General features: G+C 43.2%; 1 protein-coding gene across 1 annotated transcript in view; it reads left to right on the top strand.

Moving 5' to 3' along the window:
- The window catches only part of COL9A2 (collagen type IX alpha 2 chain), a 71,560-nt gene that overhangs the window by 12,282 nt on the left and 42,482 nt on the right, over positions 1-16,796 (top strand). Inside the window, exons 5-11 of the mRNA XM_070949512.1 lie at positions 283-336; positions 3,023-3,058; positions 4,256-4,279; positions 10,577-10,630; positions 12,803-12,856; positions 13,451-13,498; positions 15,361-15,417. Coding sequence (XP_070805613.1) covers positions 283-336; positions 3,023-3,058; positions 4,256-4,279; positions 10,577-10,630; positions 12,803-12,856; positions 13,451-13,498; positions 15,361-15,417 — 327 coding nt within the window. The remainder of the gene's footprint in view (positions 1-282; positions 337-3,022; positions 3,059-4,255; positions 4,280-10,576; positions 10,631-12,802; positions 12,857-13,450; positions 13,499-15,360; positions 15,418-16,796) is intronic.

Raw genomic sequence — 16,796 nt, 5'->3', positions numbered from 1 at the left:
AAGGCCAAGCTCTTATTTCGGGGTTCAAAAAATATAAGACAGGGTCTTATTTTGGGGGAAACATAATAAGTATGCAAATGTATGCAAACACTTGTTTCCTTTGGATTGTGTTTCATTCCCCCTCAAACCTTAATTTGACCCTAGCCGATTCCTTGATCATTCCTGGCTTATCTTCAGGGCTTCAGCCAAGCTTCTGCTTCTCTATGCTAGCTGATACTCTCAAATTGATCCCTTGTTATCCTTTCTCTTATTTCCTCTTCTTTTTTTTTTTTTTTTTTGCAGGGCCTCACGGGAGCTAAAGGAGAGCCAGGCCGTGTTGGAAGATTAGGTCCCAAAGTGGGTAACTGTTTTTTTCTGCCTGGGGGAGAGATTTCGATGTATGGAATGGGTTGAAGTCACCAAAGCATCCTTCCTCAGCTTGTTATTTCCCATGTGTTGGGACTGCAACTTCAGATACCCCCCAACCAGCTGTGATCTCACATGGGGGGAGGGGGGCATAGTTTAGGGAAACATATCCCAGGATCCATGATTGACTTCAGTTTTTGATCCTGCTTTCTAATACCATGACTGTTATTACTACTGCTGAAGGATGAATGGGAAAGGTCCCTGTGTCTGTTAGGCATGGAAGAAGAGTTAGGTCATCACTACTACCTGGGACAGGTTGTATCTTCTTCTTGCTGATAATGGCAGATGCAAAAAAAAATAAAAAATAAAATCCAGGCTTCTCAGGTGGTGGCAGATCAGGTTTGGGACCTTGAAGCTGAAGCCTGCATCTGTTCAAGAAGTAAGTCTTTGTCCCAAAAGGCAACAGGACGTCCTTGTTTTTCTTTGAAGACATTTCGCTTCTCATTCCATTCTTCTTCAGCTCTGACTGGATGGTGGGGAATGGAAGGATTTATACTCCTTGCAGACAGCTGGTCATTTGAATTCTTTTAGCGAGTTGTTGAGGCCACTTGGAGATTTATCTGTGTCCTCAGGGTCACCTGAGTGGTGCAAATGGGTGTGGAGCCTTCTTGGAACTGCTGAGAGGACTTGTTGTGGTCTGCCGGTGGCCTGCAGAGCTGGCAGCAGAGTCGGACAGTGAGGAGGCTGGGGGAGGAACCTGGGCCAGTCCTGGAGTCTGGGGAAGGCTCGGATGAGGGTTCTGCGTCGGAGGCAGAGATGGGGCCAAGGCCATCTGGGAATTATGTGCGGACTCTGGAGCCGGACATCAGCGAGGCAGAGGAACAGGGGGAGCCTTTTCCTAGTGCGCGCATGCGCAGAGCTGCCAGAAGGCAAGAACAGTTAAAACAAAAGGGATGACTCGGGAGTAGGGCTTGGAGATGATTGGCCCCTCCCATAAGACATAAAGGAGGAGGAAAGGCACATGAGCCTTTGCAGGAATAAATGTTGTTCTGTCTGGCCGGCTTAAATTCTGCAGCTCCGTTTTGACTCTGTTCCGTGTGGCCTTGCAAAGCTAATTGCCAATTAGGTCTTTGGTAGTGTGTCAAGGAAGATAAAGGTGGGTGCTTATCAGCCTTATCCCGAAGGACTGTAGCAGACTTCTCTCGGACTCTTTACAACTATTTGGGACTCGTCTGTGAATGAACAGATTGAGAATGAACAGGCTGTGAATGAACAGAATTCACAGCCGTTGAAATAAAAAGAGGGTTTTTGGGACTCATTGTGTGCTTTTTACTGTCTCAGGAAGCCTAGGTCAGAACAGTGTTGTAGACTGGAGATAGATGAAGTCATATCCCTCCCCCTCTGTTGAGAGAGAGCTGTTTAATTTTGACATAGATGGCCTGTTTGATCCCTCTTTCAAAGCAGCGGTCCTCTCTGTCCAAAATGTGGACTTTGCTGTCTTCAAAAGGGTGGCTTTTGTCTTTTAAATTTAGAGGGACTGCTGAATCTTGTCCTGATGGGTTTGTTCTCCTATGTTGTGCCATGCATTTATGAAATGGTTGTTTTTTGGTCTATCTCATCTACAACACAGTCCTTTCAGCAGGTCCAAGAAAGCTCCATACCCATTTGTACGTCTTCAAAGAAAAGAAAAGAAAAACAAGAAAATCCAGTTGCCTCTTGAAAAAAAAAGGACCAACCATGACCTGGATGACCCAAGAATCTCCATAGACAAATAAGTCTTTGGGGAAACCTCTGAAATTGGAAGTTGAATCAAAGTCTTGTTTTGCAGCAGTCCTGCTGCATCAACATAGGGAAGAAAAACAAAATGCACAGGTACCGTATATGTGGTACCTTGCTCAATAGTAGTAACTGTCAGAGGGATCTTGGAGTCCTAGTGGACAACCATTTAGATATGAGCCAGCTGTGTGCAGCAGCTGCCAAAAAAGCCAACTCAGTTCTGGGCTGCATAAACAGAGGGATAGAATCAAGATCACGTGAAGTGTTAATACCACTTTATAATGCCTTGGTAAGGCCACACTTGGAATACGGCATCCAGTTTTGGTCGCCACGATGTAAAAAGGATGTTGAGACTCTAGAAAGAGTGCAGAAAAGAGCAACAAAGAGGATTATGGGACTGGAGGCCAAAACATATGAAGAATTGTTGCAGGAACTGGGTATGTCTAGTTTAATGAAGAGAAGGACTAGGGGAGACATGATAGCAGTGTTTCTATATCTCAGCTGCTGCCCCAAAGAAGAGGGAGTCAAGGTATTCTCCAAAGCACCTGAAGGCAGGACAAGAAGCAATGGGTGGAAACTAATCAAGGAGAGAAGCATCTTAGAACTAAGGAGAAATTTCCTGACAGTTAGAACAATTAATCAGTGGAACAACTTGCCTGCAGAAGTTGTTAATGCCCCAACACTGGAAGTTTTTAAAAAGATATTGGATAATCATTTGTCTGAAGTGGTGTAGGGTTTCCTGCCTGGGCAGGGGGTTGGACTAGAAGACCTCCAAGGTCCCTTCCAACTCTGTTATTCTATTCTATTCTATTCTATTCTATTCTATTCTATTCTATTCTATTCTATTCTATTCTATTCTATTCTATTCTATTCTATTCTAACATTCTCTCTTCTCTTATAGGGCCAGTCTGGACTTCCTGGACCACCGGGGCTCCCAGTAAGTGTCTGCTTTTCTTTGCACATGCTGGATGAGAGAATACTTCCGTTGTACAGAGTAATGACATATAACTTCAATGCAACTGGGGGGAAATCATGGTTTTTCCAAACATGGCTTGAGTTTTGATCTAGCCAGGGCTTCTCTAGCATAAGCCAAAACCAAGCCTTTGTTTGTGATCTTAGATTGTTAACAATGCATCATGCGAGAATGCACATTTCTCTGAACCCGGAGACGATCAGAATTTTCGGATTGATTTGGCGGTGGAATCTCAGAATGGAGCACTAGAAATGGGCCCAGGTTTTTTTTTTCAAACACCTTTGGGCCTCAGAACGTTCCAATGGAGGAACCAGAACGGAACCCTAAATATCATCTTCTTCTTCTTGTGCCATATCCGTCATCAGATGTTGGTGATCATGTTGGCAATCCTATTTTTGTCAACAGCCGTATGAAAAAGTGCTGCTGAGTTTTGTCCAAAACTAGGTTTTGTAGCCATGATGTTCTTCTTCTGCCTGGACCTCATTTGCCTTCAATCTTTCCCTGGAGGATTAAGTGAAGGATGCCGTATTTTTGTGGGTGTCGCATCACATGTCCAAAATATTCTAACTTTCTCTTTTTAATGACTTTGATTATTTTCCTTTGCTTTCCCAGGTGGCTTGTCATCTCCTCATTTGTGATTTTGTTAACCCAGCTTATACGTAACAGCCGCCTGTAAATCCACATTTCAAATGCTTTCTTCAAGTGGTTTTCTGTCAGAGACCAACTCTCTACTCTGTAGAGCAGGATAGAAAAGATGTAACATCTGACAAGCCTGATTGTTACAAGCCTAAATATCTACTATATGATCCGTATTTAATGCAGAGCCACTGGGCCCAACTCAGATCCCACAGGTGGTCTTAAAAATAAATCATGGGTGGTTGCAGCCAGAAATTAAATTCTTCCCTGCCATAGGTTTTTTTCCATGATTGGCCATGTCCTGCTGGATGATAGTTTTGAGAGGATTTCTCTAATATGTTCTCAAATTCTAAATGTGCACCATGGTTGAAAAAATTATAATCCTCCTATGCAGTGAATTCTGACTGGAGAAAAGCAAGATGTTCTCTAACTCTTGGAAATTTTGGTGCCAGTGCTACAGTGCTTAATTTTTCAGCCGTTGACCAGCATTGAAAAATAACAACCTATTGTATCTGTCTGTTTCAGGGACCTGGATTTCCAGGACCTCCTGTAAGTATGACTTGCGACTTGTTTTTATATTTTTATTTATTTAGTTTGTCAAACATGTACGAGATAACAGGTATAAGTATAAACATGAATATGAACATAGGAAATGGATATGAATAAATGGGGACAGTAGGATAGGGACGGAAGGCACGCTGGTGCTCTTATGCAAGCCCCTTATAGACCTCTTAGGAATGGGGTGAGGTCAACAGTAGACAGTCTAAGATTAAAGTTTTTGGGGTTTGGGGAAGAAACCAGAGAGTCAGGTAATGCATTCCAGGCATTGACCACTCTGTTGCTGAAGTTGTATTTTCTGCAATAGAGTTTGGAGCGGTCTACCTTGAGTTTGTATCTATTGTGTGCTCATGTATTATTGCAGTTGAAGCTGAAATAGTCATTGACAGGTAGGACATTGTAGCAGATAATTTTATGAGCTACGCTTAGGTTAGACCGAAGGCGGCTTAGTTCTAAGTTGTCCAAGCCCAAAATTTCAAGCCTGGTGGCATAAGGTATTCTATTGTGAGCAGAGGAGTGGAGGACTCTTCTCGTGAAAGACCTGTGGACTCGCTCAATTGTATTAATGTCCGATATGCAGTGCGGATTCCAGGCAGACGAGCTGTATTCAAGAATTGGTCTGGCAAAGGTTTTGTATGCCCTAGTTTGTAGTACAATATTACCGGAGAAGAAGCTTCGCAAGATTAGGTTAACAACTCTTAATGCCTTTTTGGCAATGCTGTTACAATGAGCTCTGGTGCTCAGATCATTTGAGATGTTGGGCTACACTGGTGGTAGGTAGTGTGCTTGATGACAATAAAGAAGAAATTTGCTTGGTTCTCACTTAAATGCAAAATAATCGGATACTCCTGCTGTATCTGGAGTCCATTCATTTGATGACCATTTGAAATTACAACGAATGTGGTTTTTTATCAGTCCTTGACTGTTATGGTCATTTGATTAAATGAACCAGGCAGTTGGCAACTAGCATGCATTTATGACAGTTGCCGTATCCCAGGGTCACTTGATCACCATTTGTGATCTTCCCAGCCAGCTTCTGACAAGCAAAGCTAGTGCGGGAAGCTGGACTTGCTTAAAGACCGCACAATTCACTTAACAACTGCAGTGATGCGCTTAACAATAGTGGCAAAAAAGGTGGTAAAATCAGGCACAACTCACTTAAAACTGCCTTGGTTGCAGGGGTGAAATGCTCCTGCTCGATCCGGTAGCGATGGCGGTGGGTGGTTCGGAGAACCGGTAGCAAAAATCCCTGCGCGCCCCCCACCACGCCCAGCTGAGCCACGGGATCACCAGAGGCTTTTTTTTTTTACTTTTAAAAGCATTTTTTCTGCAACCTCTACGGCTGAAAAAATGCTTTTAAAAGTTAATAAAAACAGCCTCTGATGATCATGGGGCTCAGCCGGGATCATCAGAGGCTTTTAAAAGCATTTTTTTCTGCAACCACTTCAGCCGAAGTGGAAAAAAAAATGCTTTAAAAAGCCTCTGACGATCCTGGCTGAGTTGCCTGATCGTCAGAGGCTTCTAAAAGCATTTTTTCGGCCGGAGTGGTTGTAGAAAAAATAAATTTAAAAGTTAAACAAAAAAAAGTTGGTCACGCCCACCCAGTCACATTACCCACCACCACCAAGCCACGCCCACAGAACCGGTAGTAACAAATTTTACATTTCACCACTGCTTGGTTGACAGTGGAAATTCTGAGCCCATTTGTAGCCATAAGTCAAGGACTATCAGTATTCAGAGCCAGAAATTGAATAAGAAGGAGATGTAATCCAATCAATGCAGCAAGTACAGATAGTCCTCAATTGAGCCCAAAATTTCTCTTGCTAAATGTGACATTTGCTAAGTGAGTCCTCCCCCCCCCCCCATTTTCTGTCCTTTCTTGCCACACGTGTGGCAATTGTTAAGTTGGTAGCACGGTTGTTAAATGAATCTGACTTCCCCCACTGACTTTCCTCATCAGAAGGTCACAAAAGATGATCACATGACCCCGGCCAGGGGTGGGTTGCTGGGGGTTCGCAGGGGTTCGAGAGAACCTCTAGCTAAGATTCTGTGCAGTTCGGAGAACCCCCAAATCCCACTCCTGGCTGGCCCCGCCCACCTCACCCCTCCCCTCCCAGGAGTCTCCAAGCGGCTGGTTTTGGATGCAGATAAGTGCAGGGTGCATGTGGAGGCTCGGAGGGCAAAAAAAGGGCCTACTGGAAGTTTAGGAAGGCTGGAAACGGGCCTGTTTCTGGCCTCCAGAGGGCCTCCGGAGCCTGGGGAGGCCGGTTTCACCCTCCCAGAGGCTCAAGAAAAGACTGCAGCCTGGGGAGGGCAAAAACACCCTCCCTGCCGTGGTGCAGGAGGCCGAATAGCCACACCCACCATGGCCACTCCCCTCCAGAGAACCCCTTGCTAAAATTTTTGAAGCCCACCCCTGACCCCGGCGCACAGCAACCGTCATAAATATGAGTCATTTGCCAAGCATCTAAATTTTGATCGTCTGACCGTGGGGGATGCTGCAAATGATCCTAACTCTGAAAAACGGTCATAACTAATTTTTTTTCAGTGCCATTGTAAATTCAAATGGTCACTAAGCGAAATGCTGTAAGTCAAGGACTACCTGTAGTTAAACTGATTTCATGCATGGAATCAATTTGGCGTCCTGCACGTGTGCAACCTTTCTTTTTTCCAATTGGAATAGGATGTTTTGAAATCAAAGCAAGGGAGATTTACAAATCTGCGTGCCTTCTAGAGGGAGTCAAACTATTCTCCAAAGCACCTGAGGATAGGACAAGAAGCAGTGGGTGGAAACTAATCAAGGAGAGAAGCAACTTAGAACTAAGGAGAAATTTCCTGACAATTAGAACAATTAATCAGAGGAACAACTTGCCTGCCGAAGTTGTGAATGCTCGAACACTGGAAGTTTTTAAGAAGATGTTGGACAACCATTTGTCTGAAGTGGTGTAGGGTTTCCTGCCTGGGCAGGGGGTTGGACTAGAAGACCTCCAAGGTCCCTTCCAACTCTGTTATTCTAAATTCTTTTAACAAAGAAAGAGTGGGAGGAAAAGTGCTTTCTTTTCTGCCTGAGATTTTAGGCAGTTTATTAGTCACGTCGACAATCTGATTCAGCATCAGAGGATTTGGTATATGCTGCTAACGGCCCAGAACTTTGCTGACCCAGGCAGAATCTGGTGCTCTTGGCTGATGATCAGAAGCTGAAGTAGCAAACCAGGTGATTGCTCCGCTCTTCCCTGTACAAAAGGAGCACACGGTGATTTTTTTTAAAAAAGATACTTTCCAATTTTTAAAAGAAGTTAATAGGAGGTCAGCAAAACAAACCAGCAGTCTCACAAAGTTTTTTCTTTCCAACCGTGCCTTTCGGCAGCACTGCAAGTATTCCTTAACTTACGACTGCAATGGGGCCTGCCCATTACGATCACGGTTGCAAAGTGTGACCGATTCAACTTCATGATCTTTTTTTTTTTTGCGGCGGTCATTTGGTTGTTCAGTGAATTTGCAATCGTTAATTGAATGCCACAATTATTTAGCAAACCCAGTATTGAATATTTTTGCCAAAAATATTAAGCAACGGGAGTTTCCAGCAAAAACATTGTAAACTGCAGTCCTGTGACTGCTGGATGCTACAAATGGCCATAAATTTCAACTTCTACCCTCAAAACGATTCTATAGGGCACTGCACATCAGAACAACTAGACCAGCGGTCTGCAACCTTAAACACTCAAAGAGCCATTTGGACCCGTTTCCCACAGAAAAGAAAACACCGGGAGCCACAAAACCCTTCCCGTGCCTGACTATTTCTTGAGCAGCCACAAAACTGGCATTGAATTAAATGTTCTGTTTTCTTCTGAAACTTTTCTTTTCTGGGATTTATCCATGGTTGGCCTATTGGGGATTGAAAAGCTCAATAAATCGTGTGCCAACGGGTGTCTCACATTGGCGGTTGTGACGCATATTTTGAGTGACAGGGAGCCGCAGCAGAGGGATGAAAGAGCCACATGCGGCTCCAGAGCCGCAGGTTGCTGACCCCTGAACTAGACCCAAGGACAGTTTTGTCCCCCAAGCCATCACTCTGCTAAACAACTAATTCCCACAACACTATCTAGAAAGGCAGTATTGCCATCACTGTTCTCATATTCCCCATCTCCTTAATCTTCTTATGACTATAACTTTGTTGCTTGTATCTTACGATTTATATTGTTTACTTAGTATCATAGTATGATTTATGTTGATCGCTTATTTAGTATCCATGACTTATCAATAAGTGTTGTATCTAATGTTTTATGATGGATGTATTTTTACAATGACTGTGATAATGGTCCATCACTTATTGCTTGTATATACACTGAGAGCTTATGCACCGGAGACAAATTCCTTGTGTGTCTAATCACCCTTGGCCAATAAAAAATTCTATTCTATTCTATTCTAAATACGGGCTGGTTGCTGAGCACCCAAAAATGCAATCATGTGGGAGGGGGGAGCAGCCATCAGAAATTGAGAACCAGTCCGTAAGCACTGTCAGCATTCCAGAAAAACCCCAACTCCAAGTAAAGACGCGGAAGCAAACATTTTCCAAAGTTCTCTTTACTAGAATAGGCAAACTGGCACATCTGGGAAAACCTGAATCTGAAAAGCCCAGGTTTTCCTTTAGTAAGTCGAAGCTCCCAAAATCATCCCTTTTTCCACCCAGTCAGTCACATTTTTTTAAAAAAAAATTGATTTATATGCCGCTCTTCTCTGGAAACTCAGGACGGCTTACAATGCGTTAAGCAATAGCCTTCATACTTTTGTATATATTTTATACAAAGTCAGCTTATTGCCCCCACAATCTGGGTCCTCATTTTACCTACCTTTGAAAGGATGGAAGGCTGAGTCAACCTTGAGCCTGGTGAGATTTGAACTTGCAGTAATTGCAGGCAGCTGGTGTTAATAACAGTGCTTTAGTCTACTGTGCTACCAGGGCTCCAATCAACATCCATTCCATCCCGATCCAGCCCCTGGACCACTCCTTCTCCAGATGCTGGATCGCCCTGATCTTGACTGACAGGAAGAATGCTATTATGTCTACTAACATCCCTCTCCTTAATCCCCCCTCCTACTTTCCCACATATGAGAAGGTGGCAGCATTGGAGTTTCTGGCCTAATATGGCTTCCAAAGCTGACAAGCACCTTTTGGCATCAAGTCAAGGACTATCTGTAGAATATATTTTTGGGATGGTAAATTGCTGTTTTATGACAGGCTGTAAATAAGCAAGTCTCCCATCAGAGGTGAAATGCTCCCGGTTTGGCCCGGTTCGGCCGAACCAGTAGCGATGATGGCCGGTGGTTCGGAGAACCGGTAGCAATGGTGGCACGAGGCTCCGCCCACCCGCCTGGTCGTCATTATTTCCTGGTTTTAACCAGGAAGTAACCTGTTTTTTACCCTCTGCGCATGCACAGAAGGGTTTGCGCATGCGCAGAGGGTCCACGCACGCACGTGACATGCGCAGGCAGTGTGTGCACTTCCGAACTAGTTGGAAAGGTAAGTAGATTTCACCCATGTCTCCCATGGATGGATGTCAGCAAGGGGGCAAGTGGCAAAGTTTATACCATGACACTGATTCTCCCTGTCCTTAGAATCATAGAGCTGGAAGAGACCTCAGAGGTATTCTAGTCCAACCTTCTGCTCAAAGCAGGAGCCTTACACCATCCCAGTCAAGTGATTGTCCAGTCTACACCCTGCAATGATGTTAGGGCAGGATCAAGATTTGCATAATGAAACCACAACGTGGCTTTTGCCATATTTCTCCCAGGGCAGCCATTGTGGGGATATATTTGCTACATACTTTGACGTGCTCCTGGCCCAAACGATTTCGTGTCCCTGTTATAGATATGCATTATCATAATGCAAGGTTGGTTTTGAAGGATCATTGCTGAGCAACACAGAATCTGGCTAGCATGTAGAAATTTACAGCATCTGCTCCTGCCTCTCCAGGTAGGACCAAGAAAGATATCATACTGAAACTCTCAAGAATTATTAGGCTAAGTGATATGAAGCTCTGATATGATATAAGGCGGTTTTCAGTCTTCCTATCAGCCAGAAGAAGAGACATTTAGTCTTAGTTTTGGAGAGCTTCCAAAATTGGTCTTTCGTTTTTTAACCAAGCAAATCTTTTCTGCAAAGGAGGAAGTCTACTCAGTCTGCATGGTGAAATAAATCCTCCTTAGTGTCCTTCATTCTCTTATTCTTTCATCTAGAATGCATATGGTGAAAATAAAAAACCCTCCCTCTCTCTTTTCATGTCTCAGGGCCCCCCAGGTCAAGTTGGACTTCCTGGAGAAATGGGACCTTTGGGACTTAAGGTAAGGGTTCAGTTGAGATGTATACCTATTTCTTGGGGTTGCTGAGTTGTCTAAAAGTGTTCTGGAATCAGTTCCTGGGTACACATTGCAGAACGGTGATATGACGAGGGTCCTTATAGGAAAAAAGAAAGATGAATATAGGGTGGATGGATGGATAGATGCAATATTAGAGGGCTGGATGGATGGATATGATATTGGATGTATGGAGAGAGACAGGGAGGAATGGATGGATGGATGGATGGATACAATATTGATGGATGGATGGACGAATACTGGATATTGGATGGATGGAGTGATGTATAGATCAGTGATGGCTAACCTTTTTGCCGTTGTGTGCCAAAAGCGAGGGGAGTGCGGGGGAGTCATGCACGCATGTGCCCACACCCACACTTCAATGCCCCCCGTGCCCCACCTTCCCACGCATGCGTGCACAATCCCCCCCGCGCTCCCCCCCACTTTTGGCACACGACAGCAAAAAGGTTACTGGTGGGCCTGGTAGGCCCGTTTTTCGCTCTCCTCAGCCTCCAGAGGCTTTCTTGGAGCCTGGGGAGGGCGAAAACAGCCTTTCCCACCCCCGGAGGCCCTCTGGAGTCTGGAAACGGCCCATTTCCCAACTTCTGGTAGGCCCGGAAGGCCTGAAAATCAGTTGGCCGGTGCATGTATGCGCGCTGGAGCTGAGCTAGGGCAAGGCTCGCGTGCCCACAGATATGGCTCGGCCTGCCACCTGTGGCAGGCATGCCATAGGTTCACCATCACGGGTATAGATGGAGGAATTGAGGGATGAGTGGATATGATATTGGATGTATGGAGAGAGAGAGAGAGAGGGAAGATGGATACAATATTGATGGATGGACGGACGGATACTGGATATTGGATGGATGGAGTGATGTATAGATGGAGGAATTGAGGGATGAGTGGTTATGATATTGAATGGATGGATGGTGGCCATTCAGAACTTCCCTGGAGCTCTTCATTGGACAGAATGTTCCAGGCAGAAAAGCAAAGTTTGCAGAATGAGAGAACAAACAAGGAAGACCTCTCCTTCCAATTTCCCAAGTCTTTTTAGCCATGAAATTTAAAGTTGGTCTTAAGGTGGACATTATCAGCCTCAATGCCTTATTCCATGGTGGATTATTGCCCATGCCTGATTATATTGAACAGAGGTAACAATAATGATGGCCAATGTACTTCGTTCCAGGTCTGGAAGTAGGTTTGCTTGCTTTTTATCTGTAGACAAGATATATGCATCATGACACATGTATCACGATATTTGTAGAAATTGTCCAGGAAATACTATAAATAAAAAATAAACTGATACAAAAATGTAATCTGGAGGCAACATGTATATTGAACCTATATATAACCAGGTTTCATATACTGTATAGTTACTGCCACCATTAGATTTTATATATAGTTACCGCCACCATATGGCTGAGGATACTTGCATCTTTGAGACTAACTCAACAAATAAGGAGAAAGGGAATGAAAGATTTGGCAAGAGATCCAAATTAGAAATTAAAAAATGAAAGCTGCCCAATTTCTCCCTTTCTTTTCCTAGGATCAGGACTATGCATGCTAAATGAGTTAAATTAAATTAGATAATGCAAATCTTGTGTTCAGAATGCGTTGGATCTGCATCCTACATAATTTACATCCTCATTTTTAGTATCCTAAAAATAAATATTGCACAAGTTATTCTGTTGTATTTTAAAATAAACCAACCATTTGGCAAAACGTTGCTCCATTTTGGGCAGAAGGAGGCAAAAATAAAGTAGAATTGAAGACCGGCCCCAGAAATCATTCTTTTCCCACTCCAAATTGCCTAATAATTCCATTTTTCCTTCCTTGTCTTTTTTATCTCTTCATTCTCTGCTTCCTTGACTATCTGCTTCACTGTATGGCTTACCTAACTCAGGTGGCAATAGGAGAGCCATCCTAAGCAGTATGTCTCAACCTTGGCAACCTTAAGATGGTGGACTTCAACGCTCAACCTTCATCCTTGCCAAGGTTGAAAAATGATGATTTTAAGAATTGTGGATATCACTCCTGATGCCCATTCTTAAAGACTGTGGATGCTCACAATGGAAGTCTTGCTGGAGAAGTCATGGATGGTAGATTGTCTTTTGGACTTTGCTGCTGGAATGGTTTTGTGATTCTTCTTGTGTTTTTTAGGGGGAACGTGGACCAGATGGACCACAAGGGCCTCCAGGACCTCCTGGAAAGCCAGTAAGTTCTTGTCAAGCTCCAAAAACCAAGAAAGGCACAGTGAGGTTCTTCCAAGCAGTTTACTTTATTGTTCCTCACCCATAGACAGAATCTTGATAAACTAAAGCATTCTAGCACCTCCTAAAAGCTTATACCCTGGGAGCTATCAGGGAGAAGCCATCTTCACCCTCTTTCACACAAGCTATCTGAACTGAGTTGTCTCTTGCTCCTCTGGAATGCAGCCCCTCCCTCCTGGGAATCCAGACTACATTCCATCACAGCTCTGTTGCTACTGATTTTGGTGCTTTACACAGTAGTATGAGGGTGAGTCATTTATAGATTTGAGAGTAATATCTAGTGAACAACTCAAATATCAGCACCTGTGATATATACGAGAACTGAATTCAGTTTTAACCAGGCATGCTCATTCTTATTTCTGTTTGGTCTGAAAATGGTTTATCAATATAAATGTGCATATCCTTCAGTTACTTCAGGGGAGGCTTTCACCATTAAACGACTGTGTCTCAGGTGTGGGAAAATGAAAAGTAACTCTCCCCCTTTTTTTTACAAGTGAGAGAATGTTTTACATTTTTATGCTTTTTCATGTTTTCCAAGGGCCCAATTGGTCGTATCCAAGGAGCCGAAGGCAGTGCTGATTTTGTGGTAAGAAGGACTGCGTTTAATTCCCATTTCAAAACAAAGATATTTCAAACAATGTCTTAGGCTAGTTGGAAAAAAGTAGGATGCAAAGAAACCCTTTCTTCTCTTCCCATGGTTGGTTTTTCTTGCACTTCATGATTGTTATTAAGACTTTCATTTTTCAAAGCATTACCATACTAGGTGTTCAACAAACTTCGCTGACCTTTATTTGAGGCTAGCATATATCCTGAAGAGGGATGTGGTGGCTCAATGGCTAAGATGCTAAGCTTGTCGATTAAAAAGTCGGCAGTTCAGCGGTTCGAATCCCTAGTGCCAAGCGGGGTGAGCTCCTTTTCCTTTTCCCAGCTTCTGCCAACCTAGGAGTCCAAAAGCATGTAAAAAAAATGCAAGTAGAAAAATAGGGATCACCTTTGGTGGGAAGGTAACAGCGTTCTGTGCACCTTTGGCATTGAGTCATGCTGGCCACATGACCACGGAGACGTCTTCGGACAGCGCTGGCTCTTCGGCTTTGAAATGGAGATGAGCATCGCCCCCTAGAGTTGGGAACAATTAGCACATATGTGCAAGGGGAACCTTTACCTTTACCTTTAATATCCTGAACCAGTCACAGGCTATAATATTTGGAACATAAATTGCACAATATGCTTATGTAGCTTTCATTGGTTTGAGTTCACATTCACACTTTAATAGAAGGAAAATTAAGGTGGGGGAGGAAAAAAGAGAGCACAATCAGACTTGCAAGTCTGTGTTATTTTAGCCATTCTCGATAAAAATAGTTTCAAACCTTACGTGGAGTTGATTTCCTGGATTGGTCTACCTGGTGAGGGCGAGATCAGTCTTGCTTGTTTGATTGTGCCGTATCTCCTCCCCCTTGTTATATTTCTGTGAATTAGAGAAGTGCCTTTTTAAGCCTCTTTGGTATGTTATGTTTCCTGTTTATTGTGGACTTAAATATGCTTCACCCCTCCTCGCTTCGGTAATGGATCTTATATATTTCCTGTTGCCTTCCTTAGCTCTACAAAATAGGTTACTAGGTCAGTTAGACTTGCAGTCTAATCCAGTTTGTGGGTGTCCTTTAGGTTCTTCTGGTCCAAGATTCTTTCCTTTTCAGTAACATAAAGCCAGTGAATTCCCCAATCACCAAGAATGATATCTATATAAGGTTCCAACATTTTCATCTTAGTTGAACATCTTAGGCAACCAAGCCATTGGTGTTTTGGAGGACTGGCTAGATTTTATTACCAGCTTCTTCCCTCCCCTCCCCTCCCCTCCCCTTCTCTTCTTTTCCCTCTCCCTCCTTCTCTCTCTTTCTTTTTCTTTCTTTCTCTCCCTCCCTCCCTCTCCTCCCTTCCTTCTTCCACTATTCCTTCCTCCACTCACCCAGACACTTTTCTTCCTCCCTCCTCTCACCTTCTTTTCCCCAATCCGGTGGTGAAATCCATTTTTTTTACTACCTGTTCTGTGGGCGTGGCTTGGTGGGTGTGGCTTGGTGGGCGTGGCAGGGGAAGGATACTGCAAAATCTCCATTCTCACCCCACTCCAGGGGAAGGATACTGCAAAATCCCCATTCCCACCGCACTCTGGGGCCAGTTAGAGGTGGTATTTGCCAGTTTTCTGAACGACTCAAAATTTCCGCTATCGGTTCTCTGAACTGCTCAAAATTTCCGCTACCGGTTCTCCAGAATCTGTCAGAACCTGCTAGATTTCACCCCTGCCCCATCCCTTTTATTTTTCTTATCCTTCCCTCCTTTCCTATTTCTATAGCCATCCAACTCAACCAACTGACTCTTGCAGTTATTGCTATCCAAATTGCTACTTGGATTAAAGAGATTCTTTTTCCCCCCCTTTTCCTTCATGGCCTGCAGTGTCCAACCAACTGCCCACCTGGACTCAAGGGACCTCCGGGTTTACAGGGGTTGAAGGTAAGGATTACTCTGCTCCATGATCTGTGAAGGTTGCTTTGTTAGCGATAATTGCCATACAGACTTTAGAATCATGAAGAGTTTCTCTAGGTTAAGCACCATGGATGTCACATTGGTTAATCTTAATTAGCTCCCACCCCTAATTCTGACTCTTGGAACAGTGGGAAATATTAATCTACGTTACTGAAACTGCCAGTAATATAGATTAGTATTTCCTGCTGTTCCAAGAGTTAGCAGAAAAACCTGGCTATATGATGTTGGAAACAAGCAAGGGGCATTAGTTAATGTTATTAGTACTGTATTGTTTAGGTAGATAGATAAATAGATGGACAGACAGATATATATTTTTTTATTGAAACTTTTAAACAAGATAAGAACTAATACAAACTAATATAACATAAGGAAGAAGAAAGAAAGAAAAGGCAAAACATGCAAGAAAACAAGAAAAAACAGATCGATAGGGAAAGAAGAAAAGGGAAAAATGGGGACAAAAAGAAAAAAAAAACATTAAAACGTGGTTTCTGATATTTTTCATAGCAGTTATAAGAAGAAATATATTTTAAACTCTCTCTCTAAAGTTACATCGTGACTGTCTTCTTTCCAAAATCTACCTTGTCTCATCTTCAAAACCATAAATCACAAGTTCATTTTTTTCCCACTTTTACGCAAAATGTCCGTAAGAGGCTCCCAGTCACCAGTAAATGTAGAAAATGCCTTCTCTCTGATCAAAGAAGTCAAGTTTAATTTTATTAGTATCGTATTGTGCAGGAGATGAAAACTGAATGAGGGAACATTTTCCTTTTTATATAACTCTTTCTATCCTCTTTCACTATTCCTCGCTAAAGGTCAGTTTCCATTCTGATTAAAGGGGCTCTGCCTAGCTTTATTTTTGTATTTTTATTTGTTTCTATATTTTCATTTCCTTATCTGTTTCTATATCACATTTAGAAACTGCCAGTCTCCCTCACAGAACAACTCTGGGCAGGGTGCAAGTAGGCATAAAATGAAAGCTATATATCAGAGGTCTTCAAACTTGGCAGCTTTAATTCTGGGAGTTGAAGTCCGCAAGTCTTAAAGCTGCCAAGTTTGAAGACCTCTGCTATATATAAATATTATACTAGACAGCAGTTAAAAGAAGTACAGGTAATCCTCAACGTACGACCACAACTGAGCCCAGAATTGATGTTGCTAAGTGAGAAATTTGTTGAGTGAGCTTTGCCCCACTTTACTTGCCATGTTTGCTGAGTCAATCACTGCAATTGTTCAGTTAGTAACACAGTTGCTCAGTGAAACTGCTTTCCCCACTGACTTTGCTGGTCAGACGTTCGCAAAAAGGGATCACGTGATCCTGGGACATTGCAACCGTCATAAACGTGAGT

Source organism: Pituophis catenifer, unplaced genomic scaffold, assembly GCF_029215685.1.
Source record: "Pituophis catenifer annectens isolate HBS135680 unplaced genomic scaffold, rPitCat1.0.hap2 SCAF_9, whole genome shotgun sequence".
In the NCBI taxonomy this organism is placed as follows: Eukaryota; Metazoa; Chordata; class Lepidosauria; order Squamata; family Colubridae; genus Pituophis; species Pituophis catenifer.
This window is presented reverse-complemented; position numbering and strand designations above follow the sequence as displayed.